Genomic DNA, 24,746 nt, shown 5'->3' with positions numbered 1-24,746 from the left:
TTACCAATACTAACCAACCAAATCACTTTTTGACCGACTCTGTTAAAATAATTTTTTGCCCAATTTTCGCATTATTTGTAAGGGGTAACATCATCAAAAATTGCAAAAAAAAGTGAAAAAAATTTAATTTTTTTTGAAAAGACAGTTCGGTTGGAAATTTAATTACAAACTCAACGAGGTATGACATTCCATATTTGGACCAATATTTCGAATGTTCTGGTCAAAATACTCATATTTATAATCGCAGAAACACGATTTTCGGCAACAATTCAAAAATCATCATCAAAAATTGCAAAAAATGTGACATAAACGTGCTAAATATGAATCCTTTCAATTATTTACCATATATTAGTATTCCATTTCCTTTAAAAACTGCCTAATATTATCTTTGTAAATAACTTAGATATTAAGGAAAATTCGTGTAAAGTAACTCAGATTAGATAAAGTTGTCCAGTAAGGGTAATAGTACGCTAGTCCAAATAAACAATTTCGTTGAAAAAAAAAAAAAGGTTCGAGGCAGACCCCTGACAACCACAAAAGAAGAAAGTAGAGATAGTTTCAAGTGGCTGAGGCTTACCCAGCTTGCAAAAAACTAAAGGGTTCGCTGGCAATAGTGATTTCATTATAGTTTACGCATACTTACATTTTCTCCCTTTCCACTCTATCAAAAATTGCGTACACACTTAACCTTGAAAAAAAAATAGTGGATTTATTATTTTTTTGCTTAAGATAACTAGATGAAGTATTGATTTGTCACTTGCTCATACATCGTGTGCTTTTTAAACCGCTGTTGCCCTATGTTGTTGTCTTTAAATTCTTTAAATATTCTATACATCAATCGAGTGTGTGAGAATATACCCAAGTACCGTGTATAGGATTATGTTAACCTTGATGCTGATGGTGCCACCACCCAGATTGGCGGGCATTCACATACGTTTTTAGTCCACCATCCTGCCCAGCCGGTTGGGCGGGCTGAAGGGTAGGAAATAGATGGGGACCACTTGTCTCGTAATTTATGCCGTTGTGCTGGTTGAATATATACGCCTTTGGTACCTCCACTCCTGCAGGACCCACAGTATTTGTAGAAACACTAATACTGGACACTACGTTGCCTGAATTGGCGGGCAAGTAAGTGCGACTTGGAGGAGGCGGCGAGGAAGCCCAGCTGGTCTGAGGTTTCTGTGGCAAGACAGGTCGATATTGTTTCGTATATAACGGTGGACCAACTGGCAGAACGGTCTGTTTTGGTATCGAAACTGTGTTTGGCGGCCCATAGGCGTTATTCCTCAAATCACATACAGTGTTATCAATTAAAGTGGCCAGGGGTGCCGTGTAAATTCGGAAATTAGTATCTGAATAATCCAAATCAGACAGCAAGAAAACGGGCATCCTATCGGATAGAACCCAAACGTTTTTATTCTCATCAATTTTCACATCGGCCGGAAAGACTAAGCCAACGTCATCGCGATCCACAATGCCATGAAATTGTGGTGAGTACGGCATTGATGAGTGCCAGCAGCCCACAGCATTTTGATCTATTAAATTGAACAGCTCAATTCCATCATCGCTCATCACACGCGAAGTGGTGTGGGAGTTTGGACCACGTTCGTCCAAGGCAACAAAGTCATGATAGCTATCCTCCGTCCTGGTTTCATCCCTCAAAATCCTCGTGGATACGGCGAACTGTCGGTGACTGGCCAACGGACTGAAGTACAGGGTACGATAACCGTCCGATCGAATGGGCGAAAGAGACATACCAAATATGCCCTCCTCGCCCCATTGGAAGTTAATACCAGCGACATTGAAATCGCCCCTTAAAGGATCCGGGAAGAAGTACGAATGAGCCGAGAATCTCCAGGACTTGTCCTGTTCCCAGGAGTAGGCAATCAAGCCATAGCCCAATTCATCGGCAAAATAGGCATATGCATCGTCGCAATTTTTGCCTATATCCACGGCAATGTTGGCTATGAAGGTGTTTGGATTCGTGTCCACGGCAGGAAGCTCGTATCTCCGAATTCGCGTATCCGTGGTCAAGTCAAACACATTTACCGCATAGGGGCACGGATTAGTGGTGGTATTGCCAATGCCCACGGTTCCAGTGTCCAAAACCCACAACCGACCACACTCATCCACTTTGATGCGATAGGCGGTGGTAATACTATTGGCGCAATCTCCAGCTGTATTTGAGCGCCAATCCGGATACGGAATCAGCTCCGGCGAACCCGTCAAACTGCGGTCCATGTTTATATAGGTCAGAGTGGCTGGAATTCCTGAAAAATAAGATGGGAGTATCAGCATCGCCAAACTATTATTCAGGCACAAATGGCTTAAGCTTGGCTTTAATTATTTACTTAATTATTTGTCATTATTTTGGACACAAGGAACTTTATATTAATGACAAGCAATGGTTTCCGCCGAGCTAATGGCACATTTTGTTTTCGGACTTGTACAACTACTGGAAGTTTTATGTTCAAAGATCCCCGGCCATATGTACTATACTTCAGTAATAATTGGCACTATTGCAAGTTGCGTGCAATTTGCGATGTCATTAGCCGTCTGAAGCAACTGCGTCTGACATCATTATCAATATGTATACCATACATATATCGCTGCTAATATATATATGTGGTCATCGACAGTGTTTCGACCGATTTCCGCTCCAGTTCTTTTACTTCTTTATATCTTCGTGAATGGAATTCAAAGCCATCTATTGTTTCTGGTAATTTGTAATGCTTTTGTAGCAGGCGAGCGACATTGCCACCACCAGAAAACCACAAGCTGTCAACAAAAATAAATTTACATTTCTGCAAAATGGCACATTCCTGTGTAGTAAAGTATACTATATAACCTACATCACTTGCAGTGACTTCCTTAAGCATAATGCATCCTTCTTTTGTTTTAATCATTATTTTCCGATTTCGATTCTCAACAATTTAGTTCAAACCACTTTTACGACTGTCTTGCGGCTCTCCTTTTTCCCAAGAAATATTTCCCAGCAGTTTTTTCGGCCTCTTAAACGCATCTATTATTTGTGATCTCATTTGTAATTGAGATAAACTTGCAACTTGGAATGGGCCGCACATATCGTTGTCATAGTAGTTAATGTTGACAAAAGCTGAGTGGATCAACTGTCGAGTAGCTCAATTGACTGGGGTATGTTGGCTCAATGGCTGGTGGTCTAATAAATCTGTATGAAATACGTGCAGCTAAGTCGTTATCCGACTAAGTAATTCATGTTGGAAATTCTGTGTTTTAGTTTCAACTTCCCGATCGGAATCCCATTTGGATTTCGATATTTCCTACTCGATTTCAATTTGTTATCTTGTCCCATAGCTCATTACCTAGTTGTCGCAATAATCTTCATAGAAAAGGCTATCCAGTTGGGGCCAGTATTGGTGCTCAAATAATAAGAATTACAATTAATCATAGCCTATAACTGTCACTTTCAGGTATTCTTTAACCTATTGTTGCCACCACCGATTTGCTTTGACTAATTGATTTGCTTCGATGGTCATTGAAGCATGCCTTTAAATGTTCCACTTTGCCACAGCTTTCACTATGTTTTGTTTGCCGTAACTTGGGCTTTATTTTTTTGCGATTCGACCTTCTGGGCTATTATTTCATTGACTGAAGGTAGTCAATCGAAATTTTGTTAAAAGAGACCTCAAGGCTGGGCAAGAATATTTTGATATACTTGGTAATGATATACCGTTACATCAGAAATATCATTTAGGTATCATTGATTACCATTTTACCATTTGTAAGCTAGGCATAATAACTATTAATCTAAGCATTTCCAAACGTACTAAAGTATCTGTACGCGTATAAAGGCTTAGAACTTCTAGCCAAAACTCTTAAACGTTCATTCGGATCGAAATACAAAGAATTTAAGGAATTACTGTTCAGTGTAGAAGATATTGTCATAAATCTTAGCAATTGGTTTTTTCGATCGGGTGATGCTATCTTATTGCTGAAAAAGGAAGAGTACAGTTTACTGCAGGTTTCATTGCTTTTTAAAATAATGGCACGTATTTCCTAGTTTTGTTTTTAAACTTTTGTGTGATTCAGAGCTAAACCATTTGTGTCATTAATAAAACGTGAGACACAGAACAATGCCTTCGTGTTTAAACATTTCGCCACTCTCACATTGGTTCAACTGAAAGCTAATCATTGGTTAATAGCTAATACCATAATAAGATATTGTTTATGACCCGATTTCCATTTCTATGTAGCGACCCTGAAGAAGGCTTCACAATTCGGATGGTAATATAATACAATTTAATACAGTATAAAGCCAATGCCACGCTATTGGATTCGATTTTACAACGGCTAATTGTTTAAAATGTTAAAAAAACGCACAGGTATCCGGTTGGGATTTATGAGAGGTCACCACGCTAAAACCTTTAAAAAAAAGGGCCCTCAAAAAATATTGTCATTTTTATTTCTCAGGCAAAATTGAAAAAAGCCAACAAATTAAAAAAAAAATGGTAAATAGAATAGATTTAAAAAAAAAATCCCTTGTGCATAACAATATTGTTTTCAAAAAAAATCCATTCTTGCTTTTATTTTTATCCGAATTTAAAAAAAAAATGCTCTTATTTGAATACCTAATCTAAATCAATTTGGAGTTGTTACAGCATGTGCTCAAGGAAGCCATATATGAACTGTCAATCGCCAGCAACTGCTCAATCACCTAATTTGTTAGTGCTAATGATGCCCTTAGTGAGAACGCCTCATTTCGATCCACAAAAGGACTTTTGATTTAACTTTAACTTACCATCTCGCCAGCGGGGAACGGTGACGAATAAACGATTGCCAAAGTGCTCGACTCCAACAGGTAGACCATTCTGCGGAATGTAATCTCCGCTAGCCAGAGCTTGCTCCTTTAATCGGGCATTCGGGAAAGCAAAGTCCAGTTGGTTCCAACTATATCGCTCCTGGAGTTTGTAAGCAGCCCACGACGGCGACACCAAGGTGATCAGGGTCACAAGGACCCATCCTTTGTCCTGGAACATTGCACTGAACTCGCAGCTGAATCGCACTCTTAACACTTAAGCCAAAGGGTGTTGGCAATAAAAAAAAAGTGTATATATTTATGTATTTATATATTCAGCTATTTGGGGGTTCTTCTAGTCTTCGGTGTGTGATATTTTTTAATCCTCTTCTGTGGACCGTGGCGCGCTAACGACTGGTGGCCATAATAAGTCGGCCACGTTTTATATGAAGTTTTTTTTTTCCGAAGCCGAAGACAGGCCAATGAAAACGAAAACGAAGGCGCGCGCCAACTTCGGTGGTTTTAGTGATTCCGATTCGGATTCGGATTCGGGTGGTTCGGTGTTCGGGTAATCAGGTGGCTTATGCTGTTTCCATAGATCGGCCAACTTTGCGCTTTGTCTTCCATGATTGATTTTCACGCATGTTTTATAAATACACTCGAATCCCCCAATTTACTGAGTCAGACACCTTTCGCTGGGCTTGGTATGATTTTTGGCCTTCATCGACATTTAAAACTGCGCTGATTTGTGCGGAAATCACTTACAATACCTTTCAGTACCCTAAGATATTAAGACCTATTTTAATGTTATAACTGCTATTAAATTGAATTTGGTTGACTTCATTTGATGCTCTAATTATTAAAAAGCTAACTTTAAGGCCAGCAGGATCGTGCATAAAATGTATTTCTTTCGAAAATCCATATTAGAAAATCTAAAAGCCTAATACGTGACCTGTCTGTGAATATTTATAATATAAATCTTTATAGGCGCCTACAAAAATATGATTTGTCAGTTGATTTCATTTATTGAAATTAATATATATGTATATTATAATAGTAAAAGCAATTTATGGAATTTATGAAAAAATCCAAAAATATCAATTGGATCATAATTATTGCGTTTACTTTATAGAGTATTTAAAGCAGGTGTTTCTCGTACAGCATTAAATTGGAACTTTTGCCCATTTCAATTTCTTAGGATTGGATTTCGATTGGGCGGCACCAATGATTCACAATTTACCGAGGGTCAAACATTTGGTTTCCGCTAGTTATTGGCAGGTGATTTTGAGCATGCCTATACATAAATATATTTGGCTGTTACATAAGATTTGCAAAAGGAAGTAAGCGCTTTTAGGTAATTCCACTAGGTGGTATTTGAAATATTGTGGTCCCTGAGAACCAACTGGATTTTTGGGGCGCCCTAAGTGGGTAATGCTCTAATGACCATCGCCGCAAGTAAATGTAAAAAATTCGAACCAAATGCGATCGCATATCTCTCTTGGCCCAACTGCACCTGCTTGCTAAAGAAAAAATTGCAAAAGTTAAGTAAAGTAATACCACCAGCCACACGCATAATAAAAATGCAAATAGGTAAAAATAAGTTTTACGACCTCCGCAGATAAAGTGGTTTGCATTAATCCTCATCACATAATATACACTCGAAACAAGGGAAACATTTCGACATAATCAAATACAAATAAAGAATTGGCGTTTAAATTTGAACTTATTTCTGCGAATGTTCAAAGAATAATTTCAAAGATAATAATTAAAAATAGTTGGATTATAATTTTACTTTTGTAATTTTTTGGCCCTTTCATCATTTATGCAATGCTAATTCTAAAAGTTCTTTCAAAAATGTTTAAGTTGCTCAGAAGTGGTCCAACTTGATCCCTTGCCCGCATTCTAAGTCTCAGCTCACCCACACAAAAATAAACAAACACGCAGCGGCAATAGAAAAATATGTTGCACATAATTACGGCTAATGCTGCTCGAGTTTTTTGCGACCGGCAGGCTCATAAAACGAGACACTAGAAATAACCAGTGCGTTTTATTAATTAATTGTGTGTGTTGCGTAATGAAATGGTGTATTCACTAAAAACGCAATTAATGATGCGATAGCTGCAGCCGTTGAACCTATAATTTAATTCGAATTGACTTGTTTTTCAGTTGCTGGTTTCATTGTGTGGGGGGATGCTGTGTTTGTCTTTGGCTACAGTTTTTCATTTACGCTCCTCCGCGCTGGCGGCGATGATTTATACGCGCTTTTCCCAATAATTGAAACAAGTTTTCTGCCCCAGCACGAAACACAACAACATTATCAAGTGAAGCGCGCTAAGTGGCCAAAAAAGTTGCCACAAATCAGACTACCAAAAAAAAAGCAAAGAAAAAACAAAAAAATACGCATCGGATCTCTTTGGCATAATTGCCAAACGCTTATGCAACCAACCGGCAACATTGGACATTATTTACACACAGGATCACTTCAACTTGGGCGGAAAGCAAAGCCAAATACCGCATGACATTGCCCGACCCGCGTTCCACGTTTTGTTTTCCTTGTTCCCCACTTATGGCAGCCTGGACATTTTCTTCCCCCCACCCTAGTTCGGAAATCCATCTTCATTGCAAAACGAAAAACCCGTTGCTCAACTTCTCTAACATTAGCCGCCACACACAGCATTTTCCGTTGTGTGTTATTCATTTTTTGTGCTTTCTTTTCAAGTTCAATGTCCATGGCCCTGACCGCCGGATCCCCTCCTTTCGAGCTGGCATTATTTGGCATGTCCAAATTCGGAAGGCCGCAATTACTTCCTGTTTACACACAATTGCACACGTCCTCGTGACATGCACTGCGCGTAAACTATTATGCAAATGCTCTCTTTAATGCCTTTAATACTCGTAAAGTGATTGGGTTAATTAAAGGCAGCTCAATACGTTTATTTCTATGAAAAACCAAATCATTTTTTACTAGACGCAATGAATTCTGAAATTGGTCACCAAAGAAAAAGAACTCGCTAGTTATATTCAAACCAAACCAAGAGAAATTGAGATCTGTCCCCAAATGGACTTCAGCGACCAAAATTGCAACCATAAATGGAATAATTAGATGCCAGCAAAGGCTTTGTTTGTTTACTGAATAAAGGTTGTCGTAATTTGATTTCTGTGTAAGCTTGCACGAAACGGAATCATTACCTCAGACATAATTTGCCTGCAATTGCGGTGCTGCACTTGTCTCGTGCAAGCGCAGAAATCAGTGCTCGAAAAAGCTTAGTAGTATTTCCATGAGTCGCTTAGAGGAGTAGATAAATCAGCGGGCTGCGTTCGAAATTTATGAGTGACTCTGCGACTTATTTATCTTAAGCCATCGTCAGTTACATTTTTTATGGGTATTTTAAGCCACTCAATGTGGTAATCGGGCGATAATCATTTAATAATCGCACGATCTTTTCAAGGCAAGCATTTCCATTAGCAGTGGAAAAAATAAGAAAATGTAATGATACATTTTGCATTAACTGGTTTAGTTCATCTAGTTTCGCAACATTGATACAACAGTCAAAACATTGATTTACCAATTGATTGGTTTTAATGTAAATATGTTAGTAAAAACATTCTCAGTTTACTTAATTAACATTTCACCCTATATAAAAAAAAATATGATTGAATAATAACTTTATTAATTAAAAGAATATATGTTCCAAATTAAGGAACTATAATTTAACAAAACGTAAAAAAATGTTAAATCCGTTTCTAGTTCCACCACCATGGAGGAGTCGGGGTAACGTAGTTGGCCACATTGAGATAATCCTGTTGAATTTCATTGGGCACAGATTCATCCGATTCCGAATTTTCGCTTAGGAGAGACTCATCCGACTTATTGTCATCTAATGGTGTGGCGTAAGTCAAAGAAGAACTTAGTATGGCAAAAATAAGCGCCAGTCCCAAAATAGTTTGATAAAACACCTTCATGTTTGAATTGCCGTTGGACTTCTAAGTACAGAAATTAATCTAGATCCCCCTTTTATAGTCAAACTTTCAAATTGGCAGTAAAACTCTCAGGTGTTTTGCTAGGTATTTCCCGACTAGCAATGTTTGCCGCTTAGCAAAATTAGAACAAACTAAAACTGGGCCATATTTGCATTTGTTTTGTTTTAGAAGTTGTGCTGACATTTTTAGCTACTTCCGAAATAGAGAAATGCTTTTACCCCGGTTTCATTTTATTATTTTGTTTTGGCTAAACTGTTATTGATTTCCTGGTGAAAAGCTGTTGTTGCTGCTGCTGCTGCTGCTGCTGCTGCTAATATCGCTGTCGGTGTTGCTGCCAATTAACTGGCTAAAGAGTTGCAAAGTTACCATGTTGATGTTGCAGCATTGAAAACGTCACAGCCATTTCGACCACTGTCTAGTTTTGGCACTCGTCTCGCTGCAATTAGTTATCAATTAAAAACTATTTAAATCGCAACAGCAAACCGACTGTGGTTGGCTTCCTCCTGGTTAATGGCATCATTAACCATTTTGAAACTCTTCTGGGAAGACGAAAATGACACTTCCTGCAGTTGAAGCCGACGTAGAAAAGCGTATCAAGTTTATAGAAATTATTTAAAAATTTTGTCGGAAAATGTCCAGAAACTCGTCCAGGGCTACGAATCGAGGGAATGCAATAAACAGACAATTATCGAGTTTTATAATTACCGCATTAAATTTAATTATAATCTATACCCGTTACTAGTAACATAATAGGGTATACTAGATTTGTTGGAACCGTTTTCGGCCATATAAAGAATATACATATGTATATACTTGCACTCCCACAAGCTTAGTGACGGGTACCTAATAGTTGAGAAAATAGTGAGGAAATAGTATCATTCCTTTTTTTATTTTTGGCGACGGAAAGGACTATGCTGACATAACTTCATACTCTTCACAACTAGGTACACTGCATAATTGCTGCGCCTCTGTTATGAACAATTAAAAACTTGGTAAAAGGCAGAAACGACGACTTAAAATAATTGACAACTGAAGCTGAACAGGCCTAATCCAAATAATTATACTACCCGTTACTCGCACACTAAAAGGGTTTATTAGATTCGATGTAAAGTACGTAACAAGCGTTTAGTATCGTTTTCGACACTATAAATAATATAAATTCCTGATCCAAAGTATGTCCAAACGATTTAGTCACTTTGTCTGTCGTCGGGAACTTGAATAGCTAGAAAACTGAGATTAAGCTACATTAAGATACTAGTGATGCCATTCTGCTTGTGCAAGTTTGTTTCAAAATGTGGTCCGGGCCAGAGCAGTGAGCAATAGATCTCGGAAACAGTGGCTTTCCTACTTCCACCGTCGTACTGCCTTTAGCTGTGTAAGAGGCATGTGATAGTCGAGAAACTCGACTGAAGAGTTCTTTTTTTTATTTTTGTTTGGACAACTGCTGGGTGCTTTTAGCAAAGCTTAACGACTGACCTTGTGTTTTGGGCACGCTCTGCTTCCTCACCTTTGAAAAACGGTCATCACGCAGTGTTACACCAGGCGAATATTAAAAGAGAGTTAAACTAAGAACAAGAAGTAGAACCCAATTTCATTAAATGAATTTAAAATAAATTATAGTAAATGTACCTTCACCAGGGGCAGTCCGAAAAAAATGCATATTTTAAATCAAAATAATTAAATAAAAAAGGAGCGTATGCTGTAGTCGAGTTCAGACACCCGTTTCTCAGCTAAAAAGAGTGCAATAGAGAAAATGTAGGGGGCTAAAATGTCGTTCGACCCACTGCAACCACTGTATCCACCCGTTTATCGATTGCTTTTAATCGGACTATCGATTTTAAGCAAGCAAATTGTGGCCCAAACAAAGGCTTAAATTGTCAATCGTTTTCCACGTTTTGATCGTTACCGGTTCGGTGTGATTAAGAAGAAATCAAAAGCAAAGGGGGCTCGAATCGTTAATCCGATGGAATTTTACTTAAGTTTGGCTAATCGGGTGGAAAAACTTTGATCTAAAAGCTTTTAGACCTATGGTAAATGTCTTGGGACCCACAATAAAAGCTCCGCAAGGAATGGATTGTGGTGTGGAGATAAATGCTGTATTTGGATGAAAAGCCTCTCACTTAAAAATAAAATAACTTATAAAGTACTGACAAAAAAAAATTGTGGTATTGCTCAGTACTCAACTAATTAGAACTACAAAAGTTACAAATTAAATACATATAAGTAAATTCGAAGTTTAGTTAAACCACCAAGGAGCGGGGGTGGGCAAATAATTGTTTACATTAATGTAATCCGAATTGCTTTGCTCAGATGTCGGGGTGGTAGTGACAAATGCTCTATGTTCCAATTTTCCAGGATCCTTGCGGTTTGGGAAACTCGCTTTGCGATTCCATCGCAATCTCTTGCTATTGGGTCGCTGTTTTACAATATCCAATTTTGCATTTTCAATCATTTCCTTTACTCTCTGAAGCTCGTGTTGATTTATGGTCTCCAAAATAAGTTGAAGCTGAGGATTGCCTTCCTCCAAATGATTTTCAGCGCTTTGCTGTTCACCTTTTATTTCGGATATGAGTATAATCACTAAGATAACCGCAAGAAAAATAGGCACCCGGCTCGACATATTGCTGCAGTTACTCTAATGTGTTCTAAGTCGATTCCCTACATATTTATAGTCTACATAAAAAGCTAACGAACATGTAAGCAGATTGGGTACATATTTATTTACTGCATCCGTTACTCTTGACATCATTTTGTTCAAATGGCCTCAACAAATAACGTAATGCCGGATAAATATTTGGCTTGCATGAACAAAATATGTTGATGTTGAAAGATCTGATGTAGATAACTTTAATTGGAGTAATCAAGGCTGAGCTTGAGACAAGGAATGAAATATTTCAAGCAGGTGTTAATCTAAGAAAAATCACATTTTCAAAATTCTCCTTCTTTAATGTTCAAAAAATTGTACACCCTACCGAATCACAGTCAAAGAAGTGTTTCATTAAATTATCATGTTTTTCCTTTTTGTTTTTATTTAATATATAGTTAAAAGTCGTTTTTGTGTTTATAATTGTATCTCAGAAAAAAAATATAATAAGTGTATCTGCTAAACACGCGTCGATTTGGATAATAGGGAAAGGAGGGGATAAGGTTAGGTTTTACACATTCGTAGGGTAGAGGGCAATCATATCATAGTTTTCTTATTTTTCGGGTACTTGGTGCTTAGTGGTCTACGAGTGGCTTAGATCTCCTCGTTCCTGGGGTCGCTCCATATTATTCCTTTTGGTGACTTTTTCTAATGACGTAAGGGTTACTCTTACTTACATAGAATATCCGCATCTATCAGTATTTTAATTAAAGGCATATGTGTACAAAGCTAACGAGTTTTTGGAAGGTAAAGTACGAGGAGTAGAAAACTTAAAAAAAGTACATATATCAAACAATTGTTAAATGTTATTATCGCTTGTGTGGGCCACCCAGCCCAATTCTAGGAGTATGCTGCAGTAAATCTGGGCAAGTAATCATTACAGGATTCAAACGGGTAGATGGCAATTTGTTGCTTTACAGGATCGTTCCGGGCTTGCGGAGCGGCAGACGACGACGCTGTCCCAAAAGTCCCAGGCCGCGGGCCTGCTGCTTAGTTGTTGCCTCCGTCGCTTCCGTGGTTTCATGCTCCGGCTTTCCGGCGCCTTCTGCGCCCGCCTCGCTGCTTCCTCCGGCGGGGGACTCCTCTTTGTCGGACTGCTCCGCGGTGGAGTCCGGCGATAAATGCTCCTCCTCAGCGGGGGACTCTGTAAAGATGGATTGTGGATTGATTAAGAATGTGTTCAAATTGCTCACGTTTCGAACTGGAATGTCAGTTACCTGTGGTGGAAGTGGCTCCCAGTTGGAGTCGTCGCTTAGCCAACAAGGGATTAATCTTTCTTGGTGCGGGGGCGGGGGCTGCGGATGCCTTGGGCTTAACCGCATCAGTCTTATGCGTTAGGGCGTTGAGACGTGGTCGGGTTCTAAGACGATTTAACCCGGAAACAGGAGCCGCTGGAGCCCCGGCGGTAGAATCACCAGCCTCGTTCGTCTTTTCGCTAGGCTCGCCACCGGCCGTCTGCTCCTCTTTGACGTCGTTCAGATGGCTGCTGCTCTCGGCGGCGGAATCCTCGGCAGCTGGCGTTTCCTTGGGCGCTTCCGTGCTGACTCCCGATCTGCCCAGTTTTCCACGGGGCAGCAGGCGGTTGCCACCGGCGCGGTGAAGGTTAAAGCGGGACGGACGCACTGGTTCCCCGGTAGAAGGCGAAGTTGATCCGGACTTGGCGTCCTCCGAACTAGCGGTGGGGCTGCTCTCTACCGCCTCGGCACCCTCTGCACTGGAGGGTGCCTTTGTAGTGGTTGTACGACTGCGTCCACGTAATGCCAGTCCGGGACGAGCCCTCAATGTGCTTCTTGCCGTGGTTGAGGGGGTTTCGGCGGGGGTGTCATCTTCGGCGGGAGATTCCTCGCTGGGTCGCGTAGTGGTGGTTGAGACGCGCAAGTTGAAGCGGTTGCGAGCTAAAAAGGTAATAATTTAAGCATTTTTTTTTAACTTATGCCCAACTTTAAATGTATTTATTTATTTTGAGTGAAAGCAACAAAGTGACAATTCTGGTGCGGCTTTAGTATTTTGCTTTTGGCCCACTATACAAACTCACTGGCCAAAAGGTTAAGGTGTGCTTGACATACAATTGCTAGTCCTTTGGTGTAAGAATTCGATAAAATACTACAACTATTAGCAATGTATCTTTCAGTTCAATCAAGTTAAAATCAAAGTATGTATTAAGTAAATACTTACGTCTGCCTCGTGCGAAGGACGTGCTGACAGGCTTTACTTCCTTGGCAACAACTACCCCTTCCTCGGCGGCAGGTGCGGCTGTAGAAGTGGCATCTGGTGCTGCGGTGGTGCGAGCTCCGGGACGAGAACGCCCTCCAATCGAGGGGCGCGAAAAACGATCTTTCAAAAGAAGATATTTTCCATATTAATATTAATTTTGAAACACAAAGAGAAAGATATAGTCGTTTTATTATTATAGTTCTATTAATATTTAACAATTATAAACTACTCGATTTTGTTGTTAAAAAGTTAATGAGAAGGAATAATTTGTATAACGTAAATGGTTTAAACTTACTTCTACCAGTCTTGTTTGTTTCTGTAGCCACCGGTGCCTCAGTGGTGCTAGTGGTGGTGCCACCTTCAGCCTTGTTTAACTTAAAGCGATTACGTCCTCCCAAACCACTCAAGCCGGCTCTCCTGCCACCAAAAAGAGAGGGAGCTGCCGTGGTTGTTGTAGTGGTGGAGGTGGTGGTAGTTGGTTCCGTTGTTGTTGTAGTCGTAGTGGTGGTGGCTGCCGTCGTGGTGGTGGTAGTCGATGAAATCTCATTAATCAGAGTGGTCAGGCCACCGGCCTCATCCTCATCAGTACTGGCAGTTTCCGTTGCAAAAGTGGTAAAACCCTCCGAGCCTATGGTATCCGGAATCACAGTGGTTTGTTCGTTGTTAAGGTTTTCATTGGTCAATATGGCATAGAGATCTAGAGCGGCCTTCTCCATCGACGGCGTGGTCTGCTCCAAATCCTCCTGATCGACTGACAACTCGGTCTCCTTCTCTTTCCTTGCTTGCTCCTCCTTGGCCTGTTGCACTTTCTTTCTGGCTGCCTCCTCCTGTTCGATAGCAATCACTGGCTTTAGTTCGTTTTCACCCTTGCGAGCCGCCTTGGTCTGTTTCTCGTCCGTGTTAAAGGTGGCACTATCAACCAACTCCAAACTGGGGCGCTTAACACTAATCTTTTTGCGCTCGGCAGCGGTTTCCAAAGAATCAAGGGCTGGTGTTGGTGGCACTTCGATATTCTTGCCACGACTGGGAAAACGGGTGATCATTGGAAGGCGTTCAGCCTCGATATCTTCAGAGGTATCAGAGGATCTTCCCTTGGCCTTGCCACTCTGGAGGCTATTTCCACTGGGAGTGGCGGTCGTGCTCCTCTCGATATTGGTGTATCTAGTCTTGCCGCGCGTCTCGGGCTCTGCGGATGGATCAACCTTGCTTGGCTCTTCGTCCTCTTCGTAGTAATAGACATACTCGTACTCGTAGTCCTGGCCATTGGGTCCCTTTTTAATCTCTATCCGGGATTTCTTGTTGTTCTCACTGCCCGCACTCTCCAGGGCAAAATTTTGGTTGATAAAATCCTCGTGAGGATCCACGACGATATCCTCATCCAAGTTATCGAGCTTCTTGCCAACTGTGGGCAAAGTAGTCAATAGTAGGGCAGGAGCCTCGGTGGTGGTAAAACCCCTCTTTTGGGCCAACTCCGACACGGCGGCCTGCTCAATTTCACGCCTAACCTCGGCCAGTTCCTCTTCTTCTATAGCTCGTTTAGCCTCGATGCTCTTCATAACATCTTCGTTGATAAGCGCACTCAAAACGGGGTTCAATTCAGGTCGCTCTTTAGTGGGCAGCAGATTCATCGAATAGTCAGCAGAATCGGCGGCCCTTATGCTTATTTTATGGGAGGTTTGGAATCCCTCCTCCCAGTCCACGGCACCCGGATGTTTGTGTGAAGTTTCGAAGGGAACCGCCGGAGGTAAATTCTCCTCGAGGGATTTGTGTTCACTTTCGCTGGCAATATTGGAAAGGGAATCCGCGGACTCTACCAAGTAGTGGGTGGCCAGGAAGACCAGGAGAAAACTGTAAGTGATGATACATGAATGTTAAAATATTTTTTCCTAAAAATTAATTCAACATTAAAAACATATATAGTATATAAACGATCTGTCCACAATGTACAGGGGTAGTGTGTTTCCTACCAAATTAAAGATCAAAGGAACTTAAGTTTAAATTTGCAATATTGCAAGGAATTATAAGTTACTTAACTATTTTGTGGTATTTTGTATATTCTGTAGAATCAAAATTATATCCTTTAGAGAGCGTTATGCCCTTAAGGCTTTCTTTCTGGTTTCTGATCGGTGTAACCGTCACCCAAGACGGCTTGTCGGTTTAAGTTAGCTATTCCGCTTTAGCCCCATCTGGCAATCTTCGCTGTGCTGCCTCATCTCCGATCTGGCATGAAAACCTTTCACAATTTCATTAGCCACGCAAAGTGAATTGGCCATCATGTCTAGCCGTCGAATGAAGCGTGCACCGTTGGCTATATAGCACCGCCGGCATCACCGCACAATAGTTGGGCTCTTTAAATCCGCGCTGCAATGCAATGAAAGCGATACTCAAGGTAAACCGCAAAATGGTCCAAAAACGATCAGGAAACTAGACGCAGGAATCGCGAACCGGCTTTCCACTACAAAAGGTGTTAACCCATTTTGATTCAAAACCAGATAAAACCAGATTGAAATTCCCCGGTGTTCAGTTTTTCAGTTTCTAGCCAGGGAAACCAATCCAACTTAAAGAAAATTACTTGTGGGACTCGGTTCTAGCTAGATGTTAAATTTAGTCTTTAAAAACAGAATGTCATACAATGATCCAACTAAATTGGAAGTACACCGAAGCATTTTATAACGGCAAGCTATATAAAATGAAGTCTTTCAGATAAAAATTGGAAAGAAAAAAAAACTTTCTGACCACGAATATTTTTTTTCTGTGTACGCGAACAGAGCGCTCTTGACGATAACTTTTAACATTTTGAATTGTGTTGTGTGCAAGTCTGGCTGCTGGCGTTCACTTCTCAAACAAGTTTTGGGGACTAGCGAACAACCAAACAACTAGCAAGCAACAACCAGCAAGCAACAACCAGCAACCTGGGCTGGCAACACCTTTCTGCAAAGGTAGACAACTTCAACTTACTTTAATTGCAACAGCCCCAAAAGCAGACAGCTCAACAATAGCCAAAGCCATAAGTCTGTGACTCAAGAAAAGTTATAATTATAGCCACATCGCCGTGCAATGGCGGTGCACAGGGGGGTGCAGAGTTGCCCCCTTAGACAAGACGGTCTCTTGATGGTTGGCCCACGTTATGGATGAGGTGACAATGCGCGCAACATATTATTTATTTGTAAATGCATTGAGCGCAATGAGAAATACGTAACATGCTTAGTTCTAGCTACCAAGGAAAGAGAAACTTCCGCAATTTCCTGTTGGTGATTATCTCCAAAAAGTCGCGAAGACATAACCTTTTAATGAGTCTAGTAGGATATCGAATTAACTGTTATTTTGTGTTATGTTTTATGTTACTTAAATGTTATGTTGTTGTATTAAATGTTATTATATATTTCTAAACTTCATTATAAGTTCAGATAAAACGATATATGCGTATATGGTATACTATTAATGCAATAAAAACTTCATTACATTTTATTATTGCAAAGTACTACAAATAATTTAATGCATTTCTCGTCTATACTTGTTGTTTGAAGAGATTCAAATGTATGGTTATTGTTTGGACAATTTTAAAACATTTTTTTATTTAAAAAATGTGATACTAAGAAATGCCCGTGAATGGAAATGATTTTGTAGTAATCCCAATCTTGACCATCTTGTTAATTTTATAGGCAAATCCCTTGCTGTGAGAACCCAACTCCGCTCCCAATATGAACCCATGGTTTTTCTCTGAGTCTGCACTCCCATCAACATTACCAATTCGTGAAAAGGGAGTGCTGTTGCTTTATTTTTCACTTGGCTTTTAGCGGGTGTGGCATGCAATTTGTATTATAATTTGGCGATTCATTTGGCCAAAAACGGGAAAGGAAATATAGTGTCTACCGGTGCTTTTCGCTTCAGCTTCAGCTTCAGCTTTAGATTCGGATTCGGATTCGGATTCAGGAATTCGGGTTTCGTGTTTTAGACTTCGGCGGCCATTGACGTCTTCGAGAAGCAGTGAAGCGGTAATAAGACAGTTATAAAAAACTGATATATCGGCACTAACTGTTGCAATAGAAACTAGCCGCATTATACCATACCAGCCATGAAATGTAAAGTCCGCGTCTTCGTCGTCTTGCCATATTTTCCACACATCTGTGTGAATATGTATGCAAAAAGGCCTTTTTGAAAGAGAGATCGCTAACCTCGCCGGCTTGATCTTTTGCATAAAAAAATTATATTTAGCCAAGGTTAACAGTTCGCTGCAGGCAAATAAGTAATTTCTACCTGAACTATTTGCTAAAATATAGCGTATATATTAAACATCCAATGTTTCAATGAATACCATGGTGTGTTGCTTTTCATCTTGCAACTAAAGTTGGTTGTAATAATAAATAAATAAATTCAATGGCATAACAAAATATTAGTGGTGACCTAGCGCTTTTCTCTGCCAGAAAATAAAAGTAAACCATATTGCTGCAATACATACGATGTTGCCAATTAAACCCCCTGCAGTAACTAACAAATCGTTAACTTGACCTTGGGTGGTTCAAATTGTTTTGCTGTGGCCCATTCCCCTGAAAATTCCTATTTTATCATTTTTGTTGTACTTACACCTTGAGAAGCATTGTGAGATGTGATTGTTGTTCTTGTTGCTCCTATGTGGCTTCACTTTTGTGGCTGTCAATGCTGCTATAGCAACTTTTTCGTTAACTGCGCTTTTGCATAGATTTTAATGACACTTTTGAAAGTCAACTGCCTGCTTCAGCTTCTACCAAAGAAAAAAAATAAAGTAAAAAAATGTAATGACGGAAATTGATTTTTCTTTAATTGTAATGCACTTTGTATTTTGCGTGTTTTTAAACGTGGGACATATTTTCTTGTTGTTATCGTTGTTTATTTGCTGTTGTTTACTTTCGACATTTTTTCGAGTTGCACTTTCACTTTTCACTTTTATGTTACGTTTCGTTCAACTATTTTGGTTATTTGCATTTGTTTTTTTTTTCGCCAAAAATGTATTTCAATTGAGGGAATGAGGAAGTGCTGATTAGCGTAGTGACAAAGAATTCGAGTAAGGGTGCAACATTTGATTTAAAACATACAAAAAATAAGAAAAAAAAAATTATTTTTAAAATGCACTTTCTGCCGCTTTTTGCGGCTTCTCGTGTTCAACTTTCGATTGGGCTTTGACTTCTTAAGCCACTGGTTACGCTCATTATATACCGCCAACCAACACACACAAGCACACGCACACACACACTTAGCACACACAACACCAACAACACCAACAACACACACACACACACCTGCCGGGAGGATCTTGCGGCAGTACCATGAACTTTTTTTGAAGACCTCTCTATATTTATTTTATCTTCGGATCTTCGGGGAGCAGTCACTTTCGATTTCGCTGCTAGCTGAACGTGAAATGGCAAAATGATGAACGCTTCAGCCATCTAAAACCGTTGCCGTTGCGATTCTGCCGCCGTCGACTGAAGCAGTGACTGCGGCAGAGGCTGCGACTTCGATTTCGACTTCGACTTCAGCTTCGACTTCAGCTTCGGCTCAAAATATCGGTAACATCGGGGATCGGAGACCTCTGGGGTCTTGGGTCTTGCATGCGCGAAAGAGAGAGGAGCGAAGAACGATGGGCAGGAGTGACGATATAGTATGTACATTTCTATATATCATAAATGTATATATACATATACATATGTATGTACACTTTTTTCGGTTATGACCATGCTAAAATTAAATCATTTACACCTGCAGTCAGTCGATCGATGCTGGCTTTCAATGGCGTTTGGGCACTAGGAAATTTTGAACTACACTGGTCTGGTAATAAAAAATCATACTAACATAATTACAAACTGTAATTAAAACGAATATTTTGTAATGTTTATGCAATTTTCACATACAACTTTGTAAGCTTATGAATCCCGTTAGAATATTTTGATTTAATATTAATAGTACAAAGAGTAGTAGTAGTTTTTATTTTATTTAAAATTTCCTTAATACATAACTTCTAATTAATACTTCATTGGTCGTTACTTATAGTGCAACCATTTCTCTCAGTGCACCAGCAACATTTACTTGCAGTTTTGGGGATGCTCTATGTTCGCATCGATCTCAGTTAACTGCTGCTGATTTCATAAGCCAAAACTGGTTGGCAGCTGGTCTCAAGGCCGTTTATTCATTCCTACGGTTATTCGTCGCCGTCGTTGATTAACCGCATTACACATTCGCCGCTTTGGCCGCAGTGGCCGCTTTTTTAACCGCTTCGACTGCAATTAGCAGGGCACGCAACATGCCTGCTCGTATGCAAGCTATCCAACAGATCATCACCCAGGTTTCCCCAGTTTCTCCTCCGCTACTATTATCCAGTAATATTATCTAATATGTGGGGCTTATTGATTAACCATTGCTCATTTGCTTACTGAGTATTTATGCAATTCAAGCAGAGAGATCACCAGCTTGATGTGACATAGTTTGGGATACGCATATACATAGATATATACACAGATAGTTCGACATTTGCGCACAGAAACTGGATGTATTCAACTGACACGTTAATTCGTTGTTCAGGGTGATGTAAAGGTTATTGGTGAATTTAAAATGATGCCAAACTTAAAAATTAGCTGGAAATATTGTACAGGAAAATGAAGGAAATTGATTCGAATAACATAAAACAATAAAGAACGTTCTAGTCGGGTGCCTCGACTCTTAAATACCTGTTACACAGTTAATAAGTTTTTGAATATGTACATATTTATCCACTACGTGATGAATTTGCAGATTCCACCTACGCCTACTAAGCGCAAGGTTGCTAAGGCAGTGGCATCAATCTCAATCTGTTTCGCACTTCTTTTAGCTGAATAGCGGGTATCTGATAGTCGCGGCACTTGACTATCGCGTTCAAATACCAAAATTGGCAGAAAGAAGGATAAGAGCTTCCCTCTTTGCAGCGAGTGCAACGAACCAGGAAGTGATTGTGCCTTTTAACCGACTGTATGCATTATTAAGGAATCCTCAGCCAACTTTGGTTGTCCTCGGCATATCCATATTCGTGTTTTTCAGAAGCTTTGTAAACTTATTGAATTTCAAGTGATCGTCTTTACGGAATGTACGTCTGCATAAGTGACTCAAGCTACGCCGAGGTCAGATTAATAAAGTTACTCAGCGAACTGCTATGGATTCCACGACACAACATACATGCATGTATGTAAAAAATACGACTAAAAAACCAATGTGAAAATGAATTGAAAATTAAGAATTAAAACCCGGTCCTTTTCGGGGTAAACAGGATTTCTTTTTGTCGGGAGCGACTCGAGGTCAGGAGTTATATTAAAAATCAAAAACAAGAATGAAAGATAGCTTCAGGTAGTCCAAAGCTCAGATACCCTTGCAGCAAAAATATATTTTAAAAAGGGAAAAATTGCAGTTTATGTTCAAGAACAAAACATGATGACAGCAACAGGATATGGTCATCAAAATAAAACCGAAATTAAATGTTTTTGAAGAACTGGTATATAAATATTCGTACTTTATTAGGTCGAACATTTCTCCACTGCGTAGAAAACTTCTGGCTTAAATCGATATACCCTCTGCAAGGGTATACAAATTACAGGGCGAGTGTAAGTGGCAGATGGATTGGTACTCAGGGCGGTGTCTCAAAAAAGAAGGAGCAGTACTTTAATGGAGCCTCATCTCGGAGACGCTTTGGAGGAAGTGACAGCATAGTCAGCTGTTAATTTTTAGACACAGCTGTTAATTTTTAGACACATTTTTCACCATTTTTGTCGAGTCTTAAACTTAAAGCCCAAACATTAATATATTTATTTCTGCTGTCCTATGATAAAACTTTATAGGGCCTACACCGGTGGCATCACAATACGCTTTGTAAGCCTGAAAAATACCAACATCCGGTATCATTTCAAAGGAACACAGCAAGAAGATAAAATCACTTCGGGTACCCACTTTTTTATGTAGTGTAAAAGCTCATAAAACTGTAATAAAAACCAGTGCACCAAAGGTGGAAAAAAAGAAAAGAAACAACTGTTATCCAACATTTCAAGTGTTCATGAGAGCGTATGTATACAAGTTTATTTGTACACACATTTGCATATATATGTGTATTGTGTGTATGTGTGTGTACGTGTGTCATATCTGCATACAGATGTACAAAAACAGGAGTGGCCAACTTGGAATGTTAATGCGGTCTGCAACCGTTGGCGTCGCCGAGATCTCCAATCCCCAATCCACTCAAAAAAATGTAAAAAGACAACACTGGCAACAAGACAACAAGACAACACGTAGGCCCAGCCATTACCCGGCTCTTTTTCTCCCTCACTTGTCGTCTCTCTCTCTGCCGATAAGAGTTACGTGAACTTTAAAGAGAGTAGAGGGCGATAACTGACCGGAAAACTGGACAAAAGCCAAAAATAATTAGGTACCGCTCAAGACACTACACAAAAAACAATCGTATAGATTCGACCTCTATTTTTTGTTCATTTTTCTTGAAATTAAAAATATTCTATTAACTAATCACACAGATGTATTTAAAAATTGCTGCTTGAACTTCCGCAATAACATCGAAACTCATTACTTTTAATTAGAGGATTCGCGGTAATTTTTTACATATTGGATTTGATTGCTTTGTCTTGCTACGCATACTTTCCTGACTGTTTATGGACTTGGTTTTCCCATTTTTTCTTTTTTTTATTTTGAACCTGGCCGCGCATGTTAAGTCAAGTAAAATTTATAACTGTCAATTATTATGCAAGAGCTGTGTGTGTTATAAGGGGAGAGAGAAGTTTAATACTGGTGGATTGAGGTGGTGGTACTGCAGGACGAGGAGAGGGAAACGGTGTGGACTCGACCCGCAGAGTAATCCAAAAATACCTGAATGCTTATAAACAAACTTCTCCCTGTGGAAACCACTTTCAAAGTCTGAACACGTAGAATCCCCAGATGCCATAACTCTGGACTAATCTCTTGTGATCACACAGAACTTTGGATTCTTTTTTTTGTAGGTGTCGGGTTGATCTTTCATCTTAAATTTAATAACACTATATTTTTGTCAACTAACCCCTCGATTTTTCTTTTTGGTTGCCCAACTATATGGGAGTGTCCCGGGAGTTCAATGTACCTCGATTCTTTCTGGCCTTTCCAGACAGTTATGAGAAACATTTTAATAACCAAGACGACGGTGTGGGACCAAGTAATGGGTTTTACGTAGGCTGCCAATAAATGAATCACTTGGACAACATTTTTTCATCGAACATCAAAATAAGTATTTAGTTTTGACGACCTTCAAGTAGTTTCTGGTTGAAATAGATCTGAGTAAGTTTGAAGAGATTTCCTCGTTCGTGGAGATATGGAAATTAAGTTGAACATGCATAAAGGTCAACGGCGGCACTATTTAATAATGTGTAATTTCAAGGCTAGGTTTGATTCGGTGAATAAAATCCACCAAGAATGTTTTTCAAAAATGTATATCACTTTCATTGATTATTTTTATACTGCACCAGAAATTTGCAAAAGTACATCTGTGTTTACTTCAATTGCATTTTCAAAGCTATATATATCTTGATCTTTTCACATTTAGTCTTCAATTTTTCAATCAACCATAAATCACATATCAGTCATAACACAGTAATGAGCGTAAAAACTCCAAATCGAACATTGTTAATTTAATTACTTATGACTTGCCTACAGTTATAAAGTATTAATTTTTACTTCATTTTGTTGTATTCATTTTGTGACCCACTTTAATGTGCTTTTGATCTCGCTTTTGGCTGGGCTGCATTTGCTGCTCTAAAGCTTTAGTTTATTACGAAAATTTGTTTAATTTTAAACAGTTTATTTTGAAATTGAGTCACGACGCAACGCGAGTGTTGAGATCAAAGTAGAGACAGAGATCGAACTGGAAACGCTGCCCGAGAGTTACATAAATTGGCAATAAATCGATTCAGTAATCAACTGGCAAAGGGATCGTGGCAGACCGGAGAAGTCAACGAGGGACTGGAGTTTATATCTCGAGAAACTTAAACCAAAACTCAAACCCAAGACTCAAAAAAATGAAATAAAATATAATAAAAATTTAATAAAAACATAAACAAATAAACCTGAAAAAAAACAAGACGAACCACCGTTTGGCATTTGCATAGAAATGTGTCTACAGCCGACAGCCAGGGACGAAATACTATGTCAAGTGTTTTCAAGTAATATGTTCATAAAATGAAAGGTTTTACATTAAAATAGGGTACGTTTGTGGATTATATGCATATTTATTATAGATTTTAAAGTAATGCATTTAATGGCGATACATTAATTATGACAGCACATTGTACTACATCTTTTTGTTTGTATGTGTTACAATGGTGTGTTCTATGGCAAACGAATTATTTAGTTACTTTATTTAATAAGGCTTTTATTTAATTTACCAATTTCTTCAATAAGTTTAAAAACGCCTTGCAACTCTTTGTGCGGCCTTGGCTGTCTTCGTCTGGTGCGGTCAGATGAACATGTAACAACCTAGGCTGTAAGTGACAGGCAGTCCCAACTGAAAGGTGAACAACATTTTTCTGTTCCCCTTTCTGTCTATTTTTTTCGTTTTTTTTGCATTTTTGTTTACCTTTCTCGATGTGTCTTTTGGTGACATTTACCACGTTAACATTATTGCGGTGAGTGAAGCACCTCACAATTTTATTTAATATTTTGCTAATTTGCTTGGCAGTAAACTTGGTCTATTTTTTATTGCCAAACTTAATCACCGGCAAGAGCGCAAAAGCGTTCAAGGTTAAGCCTCAAGCCCAAAGACGACTTTAAATGCTAACTAACTAGTTGAACTCGATTTAATTCGTGCTTCATATCAAATCCGGTATTGTGACTGTAATTTCTAAGGGAGTTTCAAGAATGTCCTATGAGTAAGCTTTGACGTGGATTGGAAGCGATGTGGAAGCGGTTCCGATCGTGCGATTGTGATCGAGTTTGTGTTCGTGATCCACTTGTCTAAACCAGCACATGCCTTGAAATCTTTGAATTACCAGAGCTGCGACTCACCTTTTCAGGTATTCTATCTGAATTTGTAGTCAACTTTCGTGTGTTAGAGTATTGCTTACGCGAATTAGTCATTTCCATAAAACAAAGTGCGTGTAAAGTGCA

At 39.4% G+C, this 24,746-nt stretch overlaps 5 protein-coding genes across 7 annotated transcripts in view; 1 reads left to right on the top strand and 4 right to left on the bottom strand.

The window, feature by feature from the left end:
• Nucleotides 1–24,746, top strand: part of LOC120456277 (ras-related protein Rap-2b) — a 181,858-nt gene that overhangs the window by 113,296 nt on the left and 43,816 nt on the right. The window lies entirely within an intron of this gene.
• LOC120456270 (protein yellow) lies at nucleotides 710–5,149 on the bottom strand. The gene is made up of 2 exons (XM_039642998.1): nucleotides 4,778–5,149; nucleotides 710–2,270 (listed from the first exon to the last, which is right to left on the bottom strand). The coding sequence occupies exons 1-2, from the start codon at nucleotides 5,013–5,015 to the stop codon at nucleotides 883–885; spliced, it is 1,626 nt and encodes a 541-aa protein (XP_039498932.1). The 5' UTR covers nucleotides 5,016–5,149; the 3' UTR covers nucleotides 710–882.
• On the bottom strand, nucleotides 8,519–8,744 carry LOC120456284. Its single transcript, XM_039643025.1, has one exon. The coding sequence runs from the start codon at nucleotides 8,735–8,737 to the stop codon at nucleotides 8,519–8,521; it is 219 nt and encodes a 72-aa protein (XP_039498959.1). The 5' UTR covers nucleotides 8,738–8,744.
• LOC120456283 lies at nucleotides 10,992–11,375 on the bottom strand. Its single transcript, XM_039643024.1, has one exon. The coding sequence runs from the start codon at nucleotides 11,373–11,375 to the stop codon at nucleotides 10,992–10,994; it is 384 nt and encodes a 127-aa protein (XP_039498958.1).
• Nucleotides 11,771–18,995, bottom strand: LOC120456268 (mucin-5AC). Of its 3 annotated transcripts, none has more exons than XM_039642994.1 (6): nucleotides 18,916–18,995; nucleotides 18,198–18,354; nucleotides 13,909–15,461; nucleotides 13,575–13,733; nucleotides 12,617–13,294; nucleotides 11,771–12,543 (listed from the first exon to the last, which is right to left on the bottom strand). In XM_039642994.1, the coding sequence occupies exons 2-6, from the start codon at nucleotides 18,209–18,211 to the stop codon at nucleotides 12,314–12,316; spliced, it is 2,634 nt and encodes an 877-aa protein (XP_039498928.1). In that variant the 5' UTR covers nucleotides 18,212–18,354; nucleotides 18,916–18,995; the 3' UTR covers nucleotides 11,771–12,313. The 3 variants fall into 3 exon arrangements, with proteins under 3 accessions (XP_039498928.1, XP_039498927.1, XP_039498930.1); XM_039642993.1 differs by having other exon boundaries at nucleotides 18,890–18,990; XM_039642996.2 differs by having other exon boundaries at nucleotides 18,936–18,976.

This window comes from Drosophila santomea, chromosome X (assembly GCF_016746245.2).
Source record: "Drosophila santomea strain STO CAGO 1482 chromosome X, Prin_Dsan_1.1, whole genome shotgun sequence".
Lineage (NCBI taxonomy): Eukaryota > Metazoa > Arthropoda > Insecta > Diptera > Drosophilidae > Drosophila > Drosophila santomea.
This window is presented reverse-complemented; position numbering and strand designations above follow the sequence as displayed.

Bases quoted from the DNA above. Each gene is read 5' to 3' on its own strand.
- LOC120456270 (XM_039642998.1), bottom strand. From the start codon at position 5,015: ATGTTCCAGGACAAAGGATGGGTCCTTGTGACCCTGATCACCTTGGTG. The intron at 2,271-4,777 runs GTAAGTTAAAGT...CTTATTTTTCAG, and splicing joins CGTTCCCCGCTGGCGAGATG to GAATTCCAGCCACTCTGACC.
- LOC120456283 (XM_039643024.1), bottom strand. From the start codon at position 11,375: ATGTCGAGCCGGGTGCCTATTTTTCTTGCGGTTATCTTAGTGATTATA.
- LOC120456268 (XM_039642994.1), bottom strand. The intron at 13,734-13,908 runs GTAAGTTTAAAC...TTCTTTTGAAAG, and splicing joins AACAAACAAGACTGGTAGAA to ATCGTTTTTCGCGCCCCTCG. The intron at 12,544-12,616 runs GTAACTGACATT...CCATCTTTACAG, and splicing joins GGGAGCCACTTCCACCACAG to AGTCCCCCGCTGAGGAGGAG.
- LOC120456284 (XM_039643025.1), bottom strand. From the start codon at position 8,737: ATGAAGGTGTTTTATCAAACTATTTTGGGACTGGCGCTTATTTTTGCC.